Genomic DNA, 20,715 nt, shown 5'->3' with positions numbered 1-20,715 from the left:
TCCTAACCCGCTTCTTGGAACGGGCTTGGTTTCACCCACTTTCCCGGGTTTGAGTCATCTCTCTTTCTGGAACCGAAAACTCAAAGTTTTGCCGAATTTGGAGTTCACGAACTCAGAGTTCCAACAAAACCTGCTTCTTGAAACGGGCCCCAGGTCTGTTCATAACATTTCTGATTTATTGTCATAGCTTGTTTTTGTACAAGCTACCTGTCGCTTAGTAGTTATGGCTCAGTTTTAATTTTAAAAGTATAATCTCTATTTACGTGTGCAATTGTTCTATTAGTTCGATATGTTTAGCTGCAGAGCTTGACCACATAATAAATGTTTGGTATTTGTTGTGTTTGTGGGATTCTGTCAACAAAACAAGAATAACAACCAGATGCACAAAATAAACAAAACAAGACAAAAGATGGAGAAACGGAAAGTGTATTTATGCAGTCATAACTTGAGCTGCATGTGATTGACGTCATATCCTCGTGACTGAATAACTCTCTCCCGTTGTCCTGTGTGTGTTGGAGCTCAGATATGGACAGAGACAGGGAGAAGGTTTCATTTAAGTGGTTACACAGTGCTGCCGCCACCCCCCCCTCACGACTCCAGAGACAAAGTTCTGCTTCAAAGACTCCGTCTCCATGGAAGACACAGAAAAAGGAAGAGTCGAGTATTTTGCGTCAAAGCGACTCTCCTGGATCTGAAAGCTTCGGAGCGCTGAGTCTGGACACTCCTAAAAGGAAAGCAGAAGTCCTCCACGAAAGTGAAGTGTCTTCAATCAAGCAGAAGCTCTTCAGGGATGATTCCCAAATACTCACAGCCTCAGAGGTCATTTCCCCACTACTTTAGTATTATTTCAATTTAAGTTCATCACAACTTTATGATTGTTTCGTTTCTGGTGTGTGAATTAATTAGTTGTTTCTTCATGTCGTTCTTCAGGATATGAATTCATCATCCGAAGAGCTTGAGCCCCCAGAGATCCAGCAAGTCCCGACAACACCGGGTCATTCTTTAATTTTGAAGAAGAAGGAAAGGACACCTGAGGAGGGCTCCAAGGCCATCTGCAGGAGGGCACTGATTGCAGCTCTGGGCAACTCCAGATCTGAGCTCAGCACCAAGAGCGAGACCGAAGCCGAGCCTTCCCCGTCCTCCACTGGAGAGGCTGAAGGGCTCAGAGAGGTGGTGGATGGAGGCTGCAGATCTGATGAGGAGTTTGGAGCTTGTGGCCCCCACGAGGACCAGCACTTCCCCCTCCAAGAGTTTGAGGACAGAGAAACCCAAAGCTCTAACTCAGAGCCAAAGACGGATAACAAAGTAAGTCCAGTTTTTAGTTTTGATCTTCATAAAAGCACTTTTAACACTTTAAAATATCTGTATTCTGTTACATTATTGTAGTTATTCTCTATTAAGTGTTCCCATGCATATCGCTGTTCACCGTATGCAGTCCTGCTCTTTGTGGGGTTTTTTTGTGCTATTCTCCTTTCCTTTTTTTTTTTGTTCTTAACAACAGACTCGATCACAAAAGGGGCCAAAATCCAAAACACGCCTTAGGTCGTGGGTTGAACAGGATAAACATTTATTGAACACTCTAAAACTCCATTTTTAAAACTTTAAAACTTTTTAACATAATTCTGAACTAAATATTTAGCATTACCTGTGATAATGCTAGTGTGAATGCTGGAAGATGAATTTGGCTGCTAAAGATGCTAATGCTGATAGCTGAAAATTCTGAAATTGAGTTTAAAAACACTAAAGCTGATAGCTAGCTAAAATATTAGCAAACTGCCAAATGAGCCTAAAAAACTAAAAAAAACTAAAAAAACAAGGTTAGTCAAAACAGCTAGAATGTAGCTGAAAAAATAGCCTAACTCCAAAACAGCCTAAAAAAACTTAAAAAAAGCATACATTCGCCAAAACTCCAAAACCTCAGTAAAAATCTTAGTAAATGACAAATAGCCCAAAAACCTAGCAGAATGCTAAATTTTAAAACTTTAAAACTGTATTTTTTTAAACATAATTATGAATAATAAAATGACAGGAATATTATTCCAGAATAAATCAATTTAAACTTTAAATAACTTTCAATATTTTACTCTCCATAAAAAAATATTATGTCAAAATAATGCAAGTTTGAAATAAGCGCAAGATAACATTGGGTCATTAATAACAATAAAATAAAATAATCTGGAGGGCCGGATAGAATTACCTGGAGGGCCGGCTCCGGCCCCTGGGCCTTGACTTTGATGCGTGCTGTAGAGTATCGTCAGTCCTTTTCCTCTGTGATGTCTCCTGTTCATAAATCTTCAAACACGATCAGATCTTGTTTCCATCCTAAATTTCTGGACTTATTTTTTTATGAAGGTTAAAGTCCCTCTCAGATCATCTTTTGATCTTTTGTAAAAATGTTCCCAGTGTTTTTTTTTTTTTTTTTAATTACGATTATGAGTTTGTGGAGATTAGCCTGAACTACCAAATTTAGACCAAATCTAAAAGCCTTTGTCGTTTCTAGGACTGTAGATTGTAACTGAGATGTCGATCGGATTCTATTCACGATTCTTACTTTTAATATAATGTTTGCTGCTCTGTGTATGTCTTCTTACTGGAAGGATGAAAATTTAAATTATATGTATTAAATCACCATTATTTATACTTTTATCTAGAAGAGGAGATCCGAATCAACAAAACTGATAAAAATAATAAGATTTAGATAGAAAAAAATGGTGTTTGACAAAAAAACTTGTTTTAAGTTACAGTCTTCTGGTTAAGTTCAGCAGTAATAAAAACAACATAAACACCATAAAAATCACTGCTATTTTGGATTATTGAGCTAAAACCCTGAACATTTTCTCCACAGTTTTCTATTCTCACATTTCTTCTACATTTTACGTTCTAAGCATTACATGTTGATGTAAACCTGGTATAAAAAGTTGTTTTTTTCTGCATCTGATTCACGTTGATTACATCCATCCTTCAGAGATTGTGAATCAGTCATGTTGGACGTCGCAAATATTCGTCCTCGAAATTTTGGGCGCAGATCCCGAATATCTGAATATCTCGGGTTCTTGTTACAGCCGTAATAGTTTCTGCAGGGCGGCAGGTGGTCATTAGAAATTTTACTCTGGCTTGTGGGCGGGATCAATGGTGCCAAGTAGACCCGTCCTTACTTCCAGTCATCCATCTGTTTACATGCTGTCCTGCTAGCTTACAAGCCCTCACAACTCCGACCTGACATTACTGGTACAACAATATCGGAGAAATCCAGTCTTACAGTTTTGATCCAGATTCTGAGGAGAGCAGAGACATTCAGGGATCTATTTGTCTGCAAGCGGATGCATCAAAATTAGGGCTGCCACGATTAGTCGTTACTTCATGTTATATGGAGTCAGAGTGCAGTAAAGTTGAAAGTTATAATGGCATTCTGCAGCTTTTTGGATTATTTTGGTATTTATTAAGGTTTTTTAGGCTATTTTGGAGTTTGGCTAATATCTCAGCTACATGCTAGCTGTTTTGACTTATTTAGACTTTTTTCAGTTTTTATGGCTAATTTGGCATTTAACAAATATTTTAGCTGGCTATAAGCTTCAGCGATTTCAGCTATCAGCTTCAGCGTTTTCAGCTATTAACTTCACGTTTTCAGCTATTAACTTCAGGTTTTCAGCTATTAGCTTCAGCGTTTTCAGCCATCAGCTTCAGCGATTTCAGCTTCAGCGTTTTCAGCTTTTAACTTTACGTTTTCAGCTACCTTCTTCAGCTTTTTCAGCTATCAGCACTAGCATCTTCAGCGGCCAAATTCAGTTTCTAGAATTCATACTAGCATTATCACAGTAATGCTATATATCTACTTTTTAGTTAGTTTAAAGCTAATGATGGTTAAGATGTGTGAATGACCCATTTAGTCGACTAATCTGAAAAAATAATCAGTGATTAGTCGACTATTAAAATAACGTTTTTTTGGGTGTATTAATCAGAATGAAATGAAGCAGAGAATTTGTGGCCTGTCGTTGTCGCTTCTACATCACACCTAAAAGCTTTTTTAAACAACATTTTCTCCTTTGCTTTGGTTTCACCTCAATTTGTATAAACACTCAGATATTTTAAGCTTAATTTTCTGTATATGTGTCCTCCACCATGAGAAAATTGCCTGAAGAACATGTTAAAACACCATCTTCATGGAGGTGGGTCTCTAAAGGAGAGAAAATGAGTTATCTATGAGTTTTATGGGCTAAAAGATTTCACCAGGATATTTATAGAACAGAACTCCTGTGTTCAACAAGGGAACAGTAATGGAACAAGACGTCTGATGATAGTTTTTTTTCTCTCTTCCCTCTTTGTTTTTGTTGATCAGGACTTTGTGAATATTATCCCTCAAGACAACATAAATGACGACGAACAAGGACAAGATTCTGCTGTTTCTCTGGAGTTTCCTCCTGATCCCTCATCTGGTTTCACTGCTGACCTGAAAAGTCCACGAGGTCAGACTTGTGTAGTGAGCCCCCCTAGACAAGACGCTGCCTCCATCACTGGGACGGCTGAGGATGAAGGGACTCCTTCCTCTCAGAGGAACAGTTTTTCCAGTCTTTCCGGAGCCGGTTCCCAGAGTTTCCAGGGATCTTTTGAACCCCTTTGGTTCGATCCTTTTGCGCTGCCTCTCCAGTCCAAAGTGGGATCTTCCAGCGCCTCTTTGAGCTTTGCTCTTCGACACCGGCTCAGTGACTGCGGGCCCTCCACGCGCGCCCCTCCTTCTCCCCGAACTCACAGCCTCTCTATTCCAAGGAGGTTCTCCTTGGGGTCCAATCGTTTGTGGACCGGCTCCATTCCAGGCGGACAGGAGACCTTCATAGACACTCACTGCCATCTGGACATGCTGTACGGAAAACTCGGCTTCAGAGGGACTTTCAGCAGCTTCCGGAAAAAGTACCGAAGCAGCTTCGCCCCGGAGTTCCGAGGCTGTATCGCAGACTTCTGCAACCCAGACATCATGGTGAAGGAGGCCCTGTGGGAGCACCTGCTGGCCGAAGACATGGTTTGGGGGGCGTTTGGGTGCCACCCGCATTTCGCCCGACGCTACTCCACTTTTCAGGAAAACAGTATTCTGATGGCGATGAGGCATCCGAAAGCTGTGGCGTTTGGAGAGATGGGGCTGGACTATTCCTACAAAAACTCCACTGACGTCTCACAGCAAAAAAAGGTGAGATCGTAGTCCTTAATGTATCTCTTTTACACAAATGCTCTAAAAAAAATCAGTCGTTTTTGTATTGCTATAATTTTTGTTATCCTAAAAAAGTTCCTCAATCTATGATCCAAAACATCTGAGTTTTGTGTTGTTTGCCATCCAAGTTGGTAGTAGAAAAAATGCAGTATTAAACAAGTACTTTTAAATTTGATTAGTCAGTTTTGATTTCTCGAAAAAGCGAAACCACTGAGAATACGGCTGTAACTTCAAACACTTTTGGCTGTTTGTTCCCTAGAGATGAACTCCATCATCACAATACAAATGTGTTAACCTCTAAGATCAATTTCCTTTTGAAAGTTGTTCATTTGAATGTTATATAGTTAACAAAATGAAATGAACTGATAACTAGAAAAGTTGCATTACCTGCGATAATGCTAGTGTGAATGCTTTTTACTGAAAGCATTTGCATTAATTGCTGAAGGGATTTGCTGAAAATGCAAAAGCTAAAAGACTTGAAATGTAATTAAAGAACTATGAAAGAGCGCTGAAGTTGATAAATTTGTTGTAAAATTCCTTAAAAATCCCTAATACATGCCAAATATTTAGTGTGTTGCTTAAATATGAGCTAAACTCCAAATTAGCATAAAAAACCTCAGTAGACGCCAAATTACCCAACAAGCTAGCTCGCTGCTTTAATACCATCTAAACTAAAAAAAAACTAAAATTCCTCAGTAAACTAAATTGGTCAAAAATGTTAGCCTGATGCTAAAATAGAAGCTAAACTTTAAATTATCCCATAAAAACCTCAGTAGACAACAAATTAGCCAAAAACATTAGCATGTTGCTAAAATAGAAGCTAATCTTCAAATTAGCATAAAAAACCCTCAGTAGATAACAAATGAGCCAAATATATAATATAATATAATAAAACAGCTCAATGTCATTTTTTAAATTCCTATAAAAGATGAAAACATAACTAATAAATATATTTAAATGCTTGTTTGCTCAATATTTCAAAAACTATAAAGTTTATGAATACTAAAAATGCAAGCATTAATGTCCTGAACAAGAGGAATGTTTTGATACCAACATTTCTGAAATCTCTGAAAGTTTGATTGAGTTTTTAGGTGGAGAAAAACGCAAAATGTGAAAGAAGCAGGAGAATCTCTACAGTGTGAATGTTTACTCAACATTCACCCAATTCTGCATCTCTGACGACCAGAGCTCAGCAGAAACGGCTGTAACTCCAAATGTGCTGCTTCCCTCTGAAGGTGTTTGAGCGTCAGCTGCGTTTGGCCGTCACCATGCAGAAACCCATCCTGATCCACTGCAGGGACGCCGACACGGACCTGCTGGACATCATGAAGAAGTGTGTTCCTCGGGACTACAAGATCCACAGGTGCTTTAAAGGAAATCATCCTTGACTTTGTGTCTCATCGTTGTTCATTTTACTACCTGAACCTCCAGAAGATTAAATTGGATTTAGCATCTGATGTTTGACTCAGAAGGGAAAATAAATCCTCGCGTGTCATCATTTGATGACATTTGACTTCATAGAGATGAATATTGAATTAGACACTCTTTAAGCACAAACTGAACTGCTTTGATGCTAAAATAAAGTATTGAAAAAATCAATTTTATTTACCACAAAGGTTTGATATCCAAAGATTTAACTTTAATGTCGCTTGAACTTCAAACTCTGTTGTTGTGTTGACATTTTGTCCTTTTGTGTCTGTTTCTTTGTTGTTAGAGAAGTGAGTTTTTGAAAAGAGTTAACATTTGAGAAAATAAAAACAAAACGTGTTATGTAAATTTGTTTAAAGAAACTAACTCTGCAGTATCTAATTATTCAGGAACCAACACGTTTAGGATAATCAATATGACATATTTGACACAATACTGCTTAAGATCTGCTGATTCTAGTTCAGAATGTGTGAATTAGAAACACAATTTACTTTTGAATCAAAGGTTTAGGTTTACATGTCTGACCACAGATTATTTTAGGTCACATGATCAGTAATGTTAAAGTCTTTTCATGCCTTTATAAAAATATTGGATCCTGTTAGAATATTATGAAGTTTAAAAAAATAGGTAGTACAATGTTCTTGTAACTACAAAATAATTCCGTCTGTCCAGGATCTTTCATGCAGATCTATTTCCTGTTTTCATTTTTTTGACTTGTTTCTTCTCAGACACTGCTTCACTAACAGCTTTCCCGTCATTGAGCCCTTCCTGACCGAGTTCCCCAATTTATATGTGGGCTTTACCGCCCTGATTACCTACAACGGAGCCAAAGAAGTCAGAAACGCCGTTCGCCAGATCCCTCTGAACCGCATCGTCCTGGAGACGGACGCTCCGTATTTCCTCCCAAGACAGGTACGTTTGATGCTGTAGTTTGATATGAACGAGTTTCCAGACAAACGTATAACCGTTTTGATCAAAGAATGTATGAACATCACAATCAGAGGCTTTCAGGGCGTCCTGGAGAGGAGACGTTGTTCCTTCCTCCTGCTGTAAGAAGGTCCAGCATTAACCCTTCACCTCCAGAGATTTCACTTTTTTACATTCTTTTGATTATCGCGAGTCTTCAACCATTTATGTAATTCCAGTGGATTCTGAATCAGAGAAAAGCAGACTTGATATTCAACACTTTACAGTATTAAAGTACTTTTGGAATGTGCTGTAACGCCGATATGAAAAGACCTTTTTCTGCATCACATTGATCAATTAAACTCTTGAAGAGTTACAGTATGTCACAGTGTGTGGTTTAAGTGTTGTCTGTGAATTTACCGGTTAATTAGACTTCATTGTTGGTTTGATGCCTCGAGGATATTTAAAGATTTAAGGTGTGACAAAATAAAATAAAATGATTTATTACTCCTGATGGACATGGAGTTCTACTTAAAGGATAACGAAAAACACTAAATCAACTTTTTTGTCTGTTTTCATCTATAAATGGGGTTTTAAAAGTGCTGTCTGTTGGTTGTTGCCAAAATGTTGACAATTTAAAATAAACGTGTTTAATTCATGAAATTATAGTCAAAACCCGCCTGTGTGCTGCCCCCTACAGGATGAAACGAGGTGTTGTAGTTGAATTTTGTGATTGGTCAACTGGTGTGAGTCTCAGAAGTTTGACGTCATCATGCTGTGCAGCTCCAGGATAAAAGCCCCGCCCATCTTTGATTCTGTAGCAGCGTGTTAGCATGTTAGCTTTAGCATTTCAGTTCTCAAAAATCTCCTGGTTTACTCAACTTTCCAGTGAACTTGGAAGTTAATGAACAGAAGTTGAGTTCAGTTGGCATCGAATTAGCAAACTCCATCCTGGTGATGGATTTAATGAACGTTTCACTCTGGGTTGTTTGTTTAATACGTTAGCTTTTATTAGCTATGATGCTAGCAGCATCTTACCACTCAGACGCTGGTCTCCTTCAGACCTGTAAACTCTCAGCTGCACCAGCAGCCGCGCTGTCGGGCATTAGAAAAGAGCGTCTCTAACATTGATTTATTTGACTGGATTAGCCTTTGCCTGTTCGCTGCTCTAAACAGAGACGTGCGCACACGGGCGCCATTTCTATGCATGGAGTCGAGTCAACAGAACAGCTGTTTCAATGTGAGACATGCAGGAATCAACCACTAAAATCAGGCTAACTCCCTAATTTTTGTAAAAATTTTCACAAAACATGACTCAAATTAAAGCTTAGAAAATGATTGATGTCGAGGTATATTTACGTTTTTATTATCTCTAAAAACTGAGCTGTAAATAGTGCAAGAACTGCAGCTTGGAGGAGCTAAAAACAGCATAGCAGTAAATAAAAGACCGCTGAGAACACTTACAATAATCAGATGATTGGAGTATCACGACGTGTTTGCTGTACCCGCTTCATGACTATTTCTCTGCTCAGCTGTTTGTCATCCTCAGTTTTCAGAGCTTCTCCTTATAAATAGACTTTTTACTCTTTTTCCCAACAGGTCAGGAAGAACGTCTGTCAGTTTTCCCATCCTGGAATGGGCATCCACATCCTGGAGGAGTTGAGCTGGCTGAAGGGAGAGGACATGACCACGGTCCTCAGCACTGTGCGAAAAAACACCACCGAGCTTTATGGCATATAAAATTCCCAGAATGCACCTGTGTTTTCTTTATGGCTCAAACTGTGAACGCTGTTGTTTTTTAAATTCTTTTCCTGCAGGTGGAGGACAGGTTTTAGTCTAGAATAAACGAGTGAAGTAAAAGTTAAAGACGGAAGTTCTCGGTGATCAAGAAGATTTAGTTTATTTTGTGTTTTAAATCTCCGTTCCTGTAAATTGACAGAGGAACTGTTTTGGGTTTGTCCTGGTTGTGTTCATCTGTTCTAACATCAAATCAAACATTAACTCCGTCATCGTTTGGTCTGATTAAGTGAAGGAATATTAAAATCTATTTTCCATAAAGAGTCTGTGATGTTTTGTTGAAACAAATGTACTTGTGAAATGAGTTTGAGAACGGCTTTTATTTTCCTCTAGTTCCAGATCTTTGCCTGAAGTGCTCTTTATTTTGAAAAGGATCAGCCTGTCCTGCTTTCAGCTCGGAGGAGTGATTGGTGGATGCATGGATGGTACAGAGAGAACATCAACATGTACTTTCCATTTCCTTAATAAACGTGGAGCAGAGGAGACGTGAAAAGCCTTGGAGAACAGACATGAGCGCTAGAGTGGCAAGTTCTTTATGTAACCTCGTAGGGATTTCTGTGAACCGCTTTTCTCAGCAATTATGGGTCTGAATGATAAAATGATATTTAGTGATCAAACATCAGTTAAGTTTTCTATGAAGCTTTAAAGATGGAATCGAGCAGGAGTGTCAAACAGTCACAAAATCCAAAACACACTTTAGGTTTCAGGTCGAACAAACATTAAAGACACGAAAACTACATTTTTGAAACTAACTTTTTAACATAACTATGAACTAGATATGTAACATTATCTGCAATAATAGTCGTGGGAAAGCTTCAGCCGCTGAAGATGCTGAAATTGATAGCTAAAAACACTGAAGCTAATAGGGAGCTAAAATATGAACTAAAAATTGCACCAAAAAACTAATAAAGTTAGGTTATCCAAATTGGCTAGCATGTAGCTAAAAAATTAGCTATCTAGTGTGTAACTATTAGCCTAACTCCACAGAACCCTAAAAAAAACTTAAAAAGTCCTAAATAACCTGAACAGCTAGCATGTTGATGAAATATTAGCTAAACTCCAGAACAGTCTAAAAAACTGAGAAAAGCTTAAATTAGCGACAACAGCTAGTGTGTAAATATTAGCCTAGCCCCAAAATAGCCAAAAAAAAGTAAAAGTTAGCCAAAACAGCTAGCATGTAGCTGAAATATTAGCTAAACTCCAAAATAGCCTAAAAAATCTTAGTAAATGTCAAAATAGTCCAAAAAGCTGCAGAATGCCAATTTTGAAACTTTAAACCCGTAACTTATTAACATAATTATGAATGATAAAAAGGAATATTATTCCATAATAAATCAACTTAAACCTTAAATAACTTTCAATATTTTACTCTACATACAAACATATTGAGTCAAAATTATACAAGTTAGAAATGAGGGCAAGATAACATCTGGTCATTAATAATAAAATAAAATGATCTGGAGGGCCGGATCCGGCCCCTGGGCCTTGACTTGTTTTCTTTTTAATAGTTAAATCACACCATTGAATTCTTCATTCACAGTAATACAACCACATTAAAAGGGAAGGCAAATAGTAATGACGTTTAATGACACAAATGTTAGAGCGATATTTCAAAGTAAAATCTAAATGTTTTCCCCCAAATCTCTTGAGGGAATTTATTTAGAACGAGAACAAATAATACAAAAAAACAAAAATAAATAAATTACATATTTTCCAAAGTATAAGTCGCTGTTTTTTTCATAGTTTACCGAGGGATGCGACTTATACTCAGAAGCGACTTATTTGTGATTTTTAAAACATAGACTCAGAAATTCATTATTTTTCCAACATCAAATGATTTCCCTTTAGCGGTTGTTTCTGCTAACAACCACTAGAGGGCGCTGTATTATCTTCTGACAGTACCAGAAAAAGTGTTGTCCAAAACAACCACGGACAATCTGATTGTTTTCCTCTTAAATTTTGTTATTTTTCTCATTTGCATCAAAGCATTCTTATTCTAGTACATCTTGTAAATGGTTTTCTTCTTCTTGATTAGACATTTTTTGCTCCTGTGACTTATACTGCAGCATTTTATTCACATTAATAATTCTGTTTCTCCTTTAATATGACGATGATTTAAATGCACAGAGGATTTTAAACAGTCCTGACCTGCAGGCTAAGGATCACCGGAAGAGCCGACCTGTTCCAACCAGAGCATCATGTTTTCCAAACGTGTCAATGTTTCTGGGTTCATCTGTAAAGTCCGGCTCTGCTTGGATCAGATCTCCACAAATCCTTCCTCTTCCACCATCTTCATTCCTCTTGTTGGTGTAGACCTGCAGGTACAGATCTTCCTCCTTAGAGTAGATTCCTTCTAACGGCCGTTTACCCAACTCTGAACATGCCAATGCGGTTCATTGCTTGACGCCTGAATTTATTTTCAGCTATGAAAAATACATTTTTATTTTTATTTTGTACTTTCAAGTACTGGTAGATGCTAAGTTAAGGGAAGTTTGGAGCAGAAGTGGTTTGATCCATATATAGGCATCAAGAGGTTAAAATTTAAATCATTTCAAAACCCATTAATTCAAGAAACTAAAGATCACCCAATCTTAGGGTAAAGAAACTAGGCTCAAAGTTTAGTATTTAAATAGAGTAATTCTATTATTTGCGTACTTTTCTTGTGATACAGGGCATGCACATTCCTAATTCACTATCATAAGATCACCACATGACAGATGTTAGAAATTCTAGATTTTTTAGTATTGAAGTAGATATTTGTCCTAAATTTTAGTGTGAGTTTTTAACATTGTGTGGGTTTAATTATAAACCGGATCATAAACTTCATATTGATGTGTAATTATTAAATAATAATTATTCCTTTTTATATAATGTTGACTTCTATTGACTTCACACATTAAATTAAGTATTGAAAGCGTGGAGAAAATAATAAATATTAGTTGAAAATAATACACAGGATTAAATTAAATCAATTACACCGTTTGGACTCACGGGGGCAGCAAAGCGCAACTTTGCCTCTACCGAATTTGAGGCAGCGAAGAAGAAGAGGAGATTATGCTAATGCTAGCTCGATGGGACTGTTGAAGTAACCTATTCTAAACAAATATAACCCAAATATGGATAAAAAGAAGAAAACTCTGGCTGTGGATGCTTCATCTGTAAGTAGATTAATACAAACATTGCAAAGATGAACGTGATTTCTTGTGTAAATGCTGTTTTCGACGGTCAAACAGCTAGCATTAGCTAAAGTCATACTAATCATAATCTGTTTTTGAAGCTTATGAAGTCAATAACAGTAAAACGTCCTGATTTTGACCCATTTCACAGCTTGTTGACCTGAAAGCGGAACTGTACAGGAAACAGGAACAGTTCAAACGGGAGAAACTCGGTCAAGAAAACACAAGTGTTGGACCCAGACCGAAATCTACTGTCAAGGTACAGCAGGAGCTGAGCTAATTATGCGTTTGTCAAACTTTTAAGCTTCATGATCTTTGTTTCAATGACAGAAACCTGCGATATGGAGCAAACAGAATCCCGGAGTTTCAGCGAGAGCTGAGAAAGACTCCGAGCAGCTGGCAGAGGAGCAGATCAGCCTGGACGCTGCGAGGTCAGTGCGACACTTTACAGCAGGATGTAGCTGAACACTCGAAAACTAAACTTTAAACCTTAAAACCGTAACATGATTATGAACTAGATATACAGTACTACCTGTGATAATGCTAGTGTGAATGCTGTCAGCTGAATTTGGCTGCTAAAGATACCAGTGCTGATAGCTGAAGATGCTGAAATTGATAGCTGAAAACTCTGAAGCTGAAAGATTAAAACTAAGGCTAAAAGCTGAAAACACTGAAGCTGATAGCCAGCTATAATATTAGCTAAATGCCGATTAGCCTAAAAACTTAGGTTAGCCAAAAAAGCTTGCATGTAGCGGAAAAGATAGCTAAACTTTAAAATAGCCTAAAAACAAAAACAAACAAAAAAAGCCAAAAATAGCAAGGATGTAATCAATAGCCTAACTCCAAACAGCCTAAAAAACGAAAAAAGAAAAGCAAAAATAAAAAAAAATAACTAAATTAGCCAAAACAGCTAACATGTTGAAAAAATAGCTGAACTTTAAAATGGCCTAAAAACGGGAAAAAAAGCCTCATTTAGCCTAATCTAGTCTCTAAAATAGCCTAAAAAAAGAGAGAAAAAAGGGGAAAAAAATCCTAAATTAGAAAATAAAAACCGCTAGCATGTAGCTGAAATATTAGCTAAACCCCAAAATAGCCTCTATTTTTTTTTAAAGCCTAAATTAGCAGAAAGAAGCTGAAAAAATAGCTACATTTTAAAATGCCCCAAAAAACTGAAAAAAGGCAAAATTAGCCAAAACAGCTATCATGTTGCTGAAATTTTAGCTAAACTCCATAATAGCCTAAAAAATTTTCATAAATGCCAAAATAGTCCAAAAGGCTCTCAGAATGTCAATTTTTACAACTTTAAAACCGTAACTTTTAACATAATTATGAATAATAAAAAAACAGGAATATTATTCCAGAATAAATCAACTTAAACCTTAAATAACTTTCAGTATTTTACTGTCCATAAAAATATCTTTTGTCAAAATTATACAAGTTAGAAATGAGTGTAAGATAACATCGGGTCATTAATAACAATAAAATAAAATGATCTGGAGGGCCGGATAGAATTACCTGGAGGGCCGGATCCGGCCCCCGGGCCGTGACTTTAACACGTGCTTTACAATATTTATGTGCATCATTTGTTTGACAGTCTAACTTCTGTTCTTTTGTCAAAGGCGTAAACTGGAGGAAAAGGCCAAACTGTACGAGCAGATGACTAAAGGAGATTTTCCAGGTCGGTGGCAGACTTGATGTTTGTGCTCATCGGAGTCGTTTGTACTAAACCTGAACGTGTTCTGCTGCAGATGAAGAAACAGAAGCTCTGTTCCTGGTTGACTTCACACAAAAGATTATCGACAAAAAGAGAGAAGCGTTCCAGCAGAAGGAGAACGAGGAAGAGGAGGAGGACAGGGAGAGCTCATCACCTCCTCCACAACCTCTCAATCCAGATGAAGAATGGTATCTCTGTATTCATAGAACACTTTTTAAGAGGTGAATTCATGCAGTCTAGTAATCATCTTCTCCTCTCAGGGTGGATTTCGTGGACGCTCTGGGACGATCTCGGAGATGCATGAAGAAAGATCTGCCGGATTATATGAAAATGGACCGAGACCTGAAGGGGAAAGGGTAATCAATGATCAGATCAGGGCTTTGATTAGCACTTAGCTAACGACATCCCTCTGCTTATAACAAACCAACGTGTGTGTAACAGTGTTGGGTGTTTTACTTTTAAAAAGTAATCATAGTTACTGGCTACATTGTCCTAAAAGTAATTGAGTTAGTAACTCAGTTTCTCAGCATAAATAAAAATTTTCATGAAATGGAATCATTTAATGAAATAAGACTTGTAGTTTGCTGGTTTAGTTCTAACAATGAAATGATGCTCTTTAGTTACAACACAGAGAGGGAGGATTGAAGTGATGCTAGCAACTGTTGCTAAGCACTTTCTGACGACACTGTAGAACGACAGGAGCTAACGATGCTAGCAAGGCGAGACCGTTGACGCTGCTGTCTAACTGGGTTTCTCGGTGCCGCTCAAATACATTGTTGCGTCAGGAAGGGCGTCCTTCGTAAAAACTCTGCCAAATCACTGATGGGAAGTCGTGTTGTGAAGCTGTTCCGCTGTGGCGACCCCTAAAAGGAAAAGGTGAACAAACAAAGGGGGCCACAAATGGCCCTCGGGCCGCCAAGTTGAGACCCCTGATTTACAGTATTTCTGTTCAGTTCTGTGAGTTACCGGGTCGTCTCGTTTTAATGGCGCTGCTTCATCACCGGATCACACACACGGGAATGCGATCAGCACAGTTTCAGCGGCTGTGAGAGAAAAGCTTCAGACGGACGTCGGTAACCGTCTCTCTACCGGGACACAATGTGAATTTGACGTCAACGTTTGTCCGTTTGGTTTCAAACAAACTTTGTTGATGTTTCCGTCCTGAAAATGCTTCTTCTGCTGCCGACACTTCTGTTGTCTGAATCCTGGCAGTCCGACGCACGCGGCCAAGCCCCACCCACTTGACTCTCCAGTCAATCCACACACACGCTGGTTCACACATGAGAGTCTTGCTGTGAAGTGCTCACGGCTTATTGAACCAACACCAATAAGCTGAAATGATGCAGCAGGATTTTTTCTTAGTAACTGTACCGGCGTTGTAGCCAAGATTAAAGTAATTAGAGTACTCCGTGACTGAACTTCTTACACCGTTAGTAACACAGTTATCCTTCAACGGCGTTGCGCCCAACACTGGGGTGGAAAAGGTTAGAAATTAGAAGGAAACTTAATCATTAGAACATAGTAAATTGTATATTAAAAAACAAAACAACTCAAAGCTCTGATACGAGATTGCGCTAAAACTCCTACTCCAATCATCTTTTCATCTATTCTCAAAGTCTTTCCAGAGGTTTTTAAATTATGATTATACGGTTTCTAAAAAATCTAAAAGCCTGTGTTGTTTTCTGGGACGTAGTTTCTGCAGAGCAGCAGGAGTTCATTACAGCAGGAAGCTTGAGGCTCATCCAGAGTTTATGTCCCAAATAAGCAGATTTTCAAACTTCTGTACAATTTGAACAAATAAATACTCAATAATGCCGTTTTAATCGGAATCTTCTCTATGCGTGTCCTCCATCATGATAGAACACAGTAAAACTGATTCCATTGGAGCGAGTCTCTAAAGTCTTTATTGTTATTATTGTTTGAAAGTCTAAAGTAGAAAAAGCTTCACCTCAGATTTGATCCCAACAGCCTGAATTCCTTATTTGTGTCCACAGGATCATCTCCTCCGATAAGACGTTACTGTCGGAGGACATGCGGCGGGAGCTGCAGCGGCAGGAGTGGGAACGAGAGGAAGAGGAGGCCATGAAGAGGCCGGTCGGACCCATCCACTACGAGGACATCCGAGCTCAAGGTAACTCACATTCAGCTGTCTCTAAATGAAGGAAATGGAAAACCTTTGCTGACTTTACGCTCTGACGGCAGAGGCTCGGGATCTCGGCGTGGGATACTTTGCGTTCTCTCAGGATGAAGAGCAGCGCCGGAAGCAGAGGGAGACTCTGGACATGCTCCGGGATCAGGTGGGATGGTTTTCTTCAGAAATCATTTCTTCATTCTGATGAAATGAAGCTGATGTTCAGTCCAATAGATGATCATTGTTCCTCCTTCTTCATCCTTTCCTCTTCCCGTCAGACCACTGATCAACGGACCAAAAGAGAGCGGCTGAAGGAGAAGAGGCAGGCCGTCCTGCAGGCTAGACTGGCCAAGGTGAGGCAGAGGAAGATGAAGAAGGCAAAGCTAGACGGCACTGAGGAAGAGGAGAAAGAGGAAGAAGGTCAAGGTAAGTCGACGTGAAAGCTGTTAAATCTGTTCCATTCACTGCTGTAAACTGGAGCACTGAGTGATTGTTCTCCCCAGACGAGACAAACATTTACATCTAATTGATTTTAACTTCCTTTTATTCATTTGGTTAAAGTTCAGATAGATTTTTATTTTACTTTTTTATTTGCCTTTATAAGTGCCAAGGAACTCCCGACACTTTTTGTTTCAGCTTCTCACAAAGAGAATTCATTTCATTTTTCATATTTATTATGATGATTTTTAGGGCTGAATATTGTCAATAATTTCCAGAATCGATTCACCTACATTTTTTTTTTATTCTTTTGATCCTTTCAATTTAATTTTGAGTTTACACATTTAAACACATTTCTTTAGAAATACATTAATAATCTAAATATATGTTTGAATGTTTTCATATTAATCTGATCCAGATCACATACTGTAAAACGTATTAGTGAAATAATGAGATTGTTAATAGAATAGTGTTACATGTTTTTCAGAGTTTCAGATTGACCACCAGGTGGCGATGGCGCTGTAGCATTACATCTTTTACCAGAAGAAGAAGAATGTTTGAGGAAAAACTGTTTTAGAACACAAATGTTACTTTAAAAAATATTTCCTTAAAATAGTTTTGAAAATTCAAATAAATGTGTTCATTTAGTTAGCAATGTACGTTAGCATTAGCCATCCTATGGGAAATCCCATTATATGTTAGCATCAAGCTAGCAGACTTTAGTTTTATGTGTTAGATCCATCCATATTTTTATAGATAAATTATTGATGTGTTAAGATAAATTAATCAATTTTATCAATTAATAAAGTTCAGTTTATTTAAATAACTAAGAAAAAACATCAAAGATGCTACGGAGCCTTTTACTGCTTTCACTTCTTACAATATTTTTTTTCTTTTTGCATTTATTTAAGTTCATTCTCATTATTTATTCTGCTTTGTTCACTTTGACGCTTAAACCCAAAATCTTTAACACACTGTAACTTTCAAACACGATAATTCCACTAGATTTTCTTCAAAATCTACTATAATTATCATGTTACAATTAAAAAAACTTCAGTAAATCAAAGAACAGAAACACTGGAGCTCTGGTGTTAAAGGATAATTAGCTATAAATAATCAGAATATGTTTTAGTGCTGCCACAAACGTTAATTTTAATAGCCGACTAATCGGGTCATGAGCAAACTGGATGTAAAACACTTAACCATCGTTAGCTTTAAACTGAGTAAAAACTAGATATATATCATTACCTGTGATAAAACTACTGTGAATGCTGTAAGCTGAATTTGGCCGCTGAAGATGCTGAAATTGATAGTTAAAAATGCTGAAGATGATAACCAGCTAAAATATTAGTTAAATACTAAATTAGCCTAAAAATGGAAAAGAGACTAAATTAACCAAAGCAGCTAGCGTGTAGCTAAAATATTAGCCAAACTCCAAAATAGCCTAAAAAACCTCAATAAATGCCAAAATAGTCCATAAAGCTACCAGAATGTCATTATAACTTTCAGCTTTGCTACACTCTGACTTCATATAATATAAAGTAACGACTAATTGACTATTTAATTAGTCTTCAACTATTTTAATAGTCGATTAGTCGACTAATCGTGACAGCTTTAATATGTATATATCAAAAGGTTTAGCTTCAGTCTATCAAAGTTGCAATTTCCAAAAATCGCATACATGTTGGTAAAACATTGAATTTTTATGTTCAGTTGCGGTAGAGGAGGAGGAAACGTTCGGACCGTACCCTCAGCCTGATGACCCCCCAGAGGTCAGCACTCTGAAGAGAGTGGAGGTGGAGATCCAGGAGAGGAGGGACACCAAACCCGGAGTCCCTCACGTCAGAGAATGGGACCGAGGAAAAGGTAAATCCGGTTGAAAACGGACGTAAAGGAGGGTTCAGAGTCGCCTCATGACGGGTTTTGGTCGTCTTTCTTTCAGAGTTCATGTTCAGCGAGTGGAAAAGTCGCCGTCGGGAAGAGCGGGACACGGAATTCGCTCCTCCGTCGGCGTACTTCTCTGACGACAGACGAACAAATCCAGCAAAGTTTAAACCCAAGGTGAGAAGCTTCAACGTCATGAAGAGTTCTGGAGGAATCTCCGAGCAAAAGCCGCAGAGTCAACCACAAGCTCCTCCTCCACCTCCTCCAACTCCAGCTGAAGCTCCACCCCCTTCCCCGTCAGCTCCTCCTTTCACTCCCCAACATGCTCCTCCTCCAACTCCAGCTGAAGCTCCACCCCCTTCCCCGTCAGTTCCTCCTTTCAATCCCCAACATGCTCCTCCTCCTTTCTACCCTCCATTTCCTCCTCCTCCTCATTTTGGAGCCCCGCCTCCCATTCCTCCCTTCCCGCCCGTGTACCCGTACGCCCCCCCCTTCCCTCCTCCACCCGCCGAGCAGAGGCGAGCGGAGCCGCCGCCTCCGGGAACCTCCGGCAGCCTGGATGACATGCTGTCCTTCTACAGGAACGCCACCTGAGAGGAAACAGAACCGGGAGACGGGAACGTCGGAAAGAATGCTCCGTTCCACAGTCTGTGTGATTCTCATCAATAAATCTGTGGATTTTGGTAGAAATTAAACGTTTTCTGGATTTCATTCAAAGAACTTTTTTGTTTTTTTGTCCTCTTTATTGACAATTTCAAGAACAAAACAAAAACAGACATCTCCAAACAACAGACGCAAGAGGAAAATAATAATAAAATAAAAACAATATAAAATAGAATAAAGGTGAAGAAAATAAAACCAGAATATTAAAATAATAAAAAGAAGCTAGAGATTTTCTAAACGTTCTGCCTCATTGTGAAGTTTCACAGCAGTTTTGTTGATTCACAAACTTGAACTGATGAAAGTTTCTTAAACCAAATTCTGATTTTTTTCTCTTAAAAGGAAACCAAACCTTAAATCAACTTTTTTTTTGTCTTTTGACCTTTTATATTTTGACAAATTAAAATAAACTTGTTTAATTCTTGAAAATACACTCAGAACCCGCCCATGTGCTGCCTCCTACAGGTTGAGTTGAGGTATTACAGTTGAATTTTGTGATTGGTCCAACCCTTAGGTTTAACGTCTGGTCACTTTTCCTGATCATCAGATTTTCAGAGCATAAACCCACAGACTGGAGATACTCGGCAGTGGATGTTTGGTCTGTGAACCGTAGAATCCTCGCATCCGGTAGACGTCCTGCAGCGTGTGGATTCACTAAACCGTGCCTGAGGTCAGAGGTCACTGTGGTCTGTTAGTGGCGGCGCTCTCCTCCTGGGTCAAACTCTGACAGGAGTTCTGTGTGTTGATGTAAGTAGCAAAAATACAATCTGGAACATTATATTTACATCGTGCTGCGTACAAACCAATTATTTTGTTTTTACATTTAAACTTAAAAACTTTTCAGGTCATTATCTAACAAATTCCATTTTTTGAAAGTCATTTGTTTTTACTTTAGGTACTTTAAAGTCATCATTTCTTCAACTTTTTACCCCATTTGTACCAAAAAGTTGTTATAAATCACATGAGATAATAACATTTTAAACACGACCTGCACTGTCTGCAAAGAACATGAATCTTTACATTTGAGAATTCTGGACTTCAGAAATAGTTTGTAGGAGTCTTATGAATTATACTTACTGATTTTTTTTTAGTTTAGATTCATAAGAATGACCCCAGACCTTATTGTGTTATTTCTCTGAAGGAACTTTTAAGTCAATATTGTCGTTTGAACATTTTGCTTCCCAAGAATTCCCACCAGATGGAGCTGATGCTGTAAGGAAAACGAAATATATAGTTATGTCATAAAAATATGTTTTAAAGTGTTTTTTTAAGGAGTGGTTAAAGAATTCTAAAGAAAATTGTGTCATTAATTTAATGTATGTCCCGTTTTTTATTTATTTTTTCAACATTTTTCGTCAAAAAGTGTAAAATGAGACAAAAC

General features: G+C 38.2%; 2 protein-coding genes across 4 annotated transcripts in view; both read left to right on the top strand.

Annotated features, from left to right (window-relative positions):
- The window catches only part of tatdn2 (TatD DNase domain containing 2), a 12,588-nt gene extending 2,994 nt beyond the window's left edge, over positions 1-9,594 (top strand). The window contains exons 2-7 of one of the 2 annotated variants that reach the window (XM_024270275.2): positions 524-819; positions 931-1,305; positions 4,337-5,179; positions 6,436-6,563; positions 7,357-7,540; positions 9,134-9,594. In XM_024270275.2, coding sequence (XP_024126043.1) covers positions 526-819; positions 931-1,305; positions 4,337-5,179; positions 6,436-6,563; positions 7,357-7,540; positions 9,134-9,274 — 1,965 coding nt within the window. In that variant the 5' untranslated portion in view covers positions 524-525 and the 3' untranslated portion in view covers positions 9,275-9,594. Of the gene's footprint in view, positions 1-518; positions 820-930; positions 1,306-4,336; positions 5,180-6,435; positions 6,564-7,356; positions 7,541-9,133 lie in introns of both variants that reach the window. The other variant, XM_024270276.2, reaches the window with a different exon arrangement.
- A 2,724-nt stretch (positions 9,595-12,318) lies between these two features.
- ccdc174 (coiled-coil domain containing 174) lies at positions 12,319-19,394 on the top strand. 2 transcript variants are annotated; one of them, XM_024271165.2, is made up of 11 exons: positions 12,319-12,489; positions 12,659-12,766; positions 12,838-12,938; positions 14,127-14,185; positions 14,256-14,409; positions 14,482-14,577; positions 16,216-16,352; positions 16,424-16,518; positions 16,631-16,778; positions 18,504-18,656; positions 18,733-19,394. In XM_024271165.2, exons 1-11 carry the CDS (start codon positions 12,448-12,450, stop codon positions 19,266-19,268), a joined length of 1,629 nt encoding a protein of 542 aa, XP_024126933.1. In that variant the 5' UTR covers positions 12,319-12,447; the 3' UTR covers positions 19,269-19,394. The 2 variants fall into 2 exon arrangements, with proteins under 2 accessions (XP_024126933.1, XP_024126934.1); XM_024271166.2 differs by having other exon boundaries at positions 12,320-12,489; positions 16,631-16,772.
- The last annotated feature ends 1,321 nt before the right edge of the window (positions 19,395-20,715 follow it).

This window comes from Oryzias melastigma, linkage group LG5, assembly GCF_002922805.2.
Source record: "Oryzias melastigma strain HK-1 linkage group LG5, ASM292280v2, whole genome shotgun sequence".
Lineage (NCBI taxonomy): Eukaryota > Metazoa > Chordata > Actinopteri > Beloniformes > Adrianichthyidae > Oryzias > Oryzias melastigma.
Note: the sequence above shows the minus strand (reverse complement) of the source record. Positions and strands in the feature narration are given on the sequence as shown.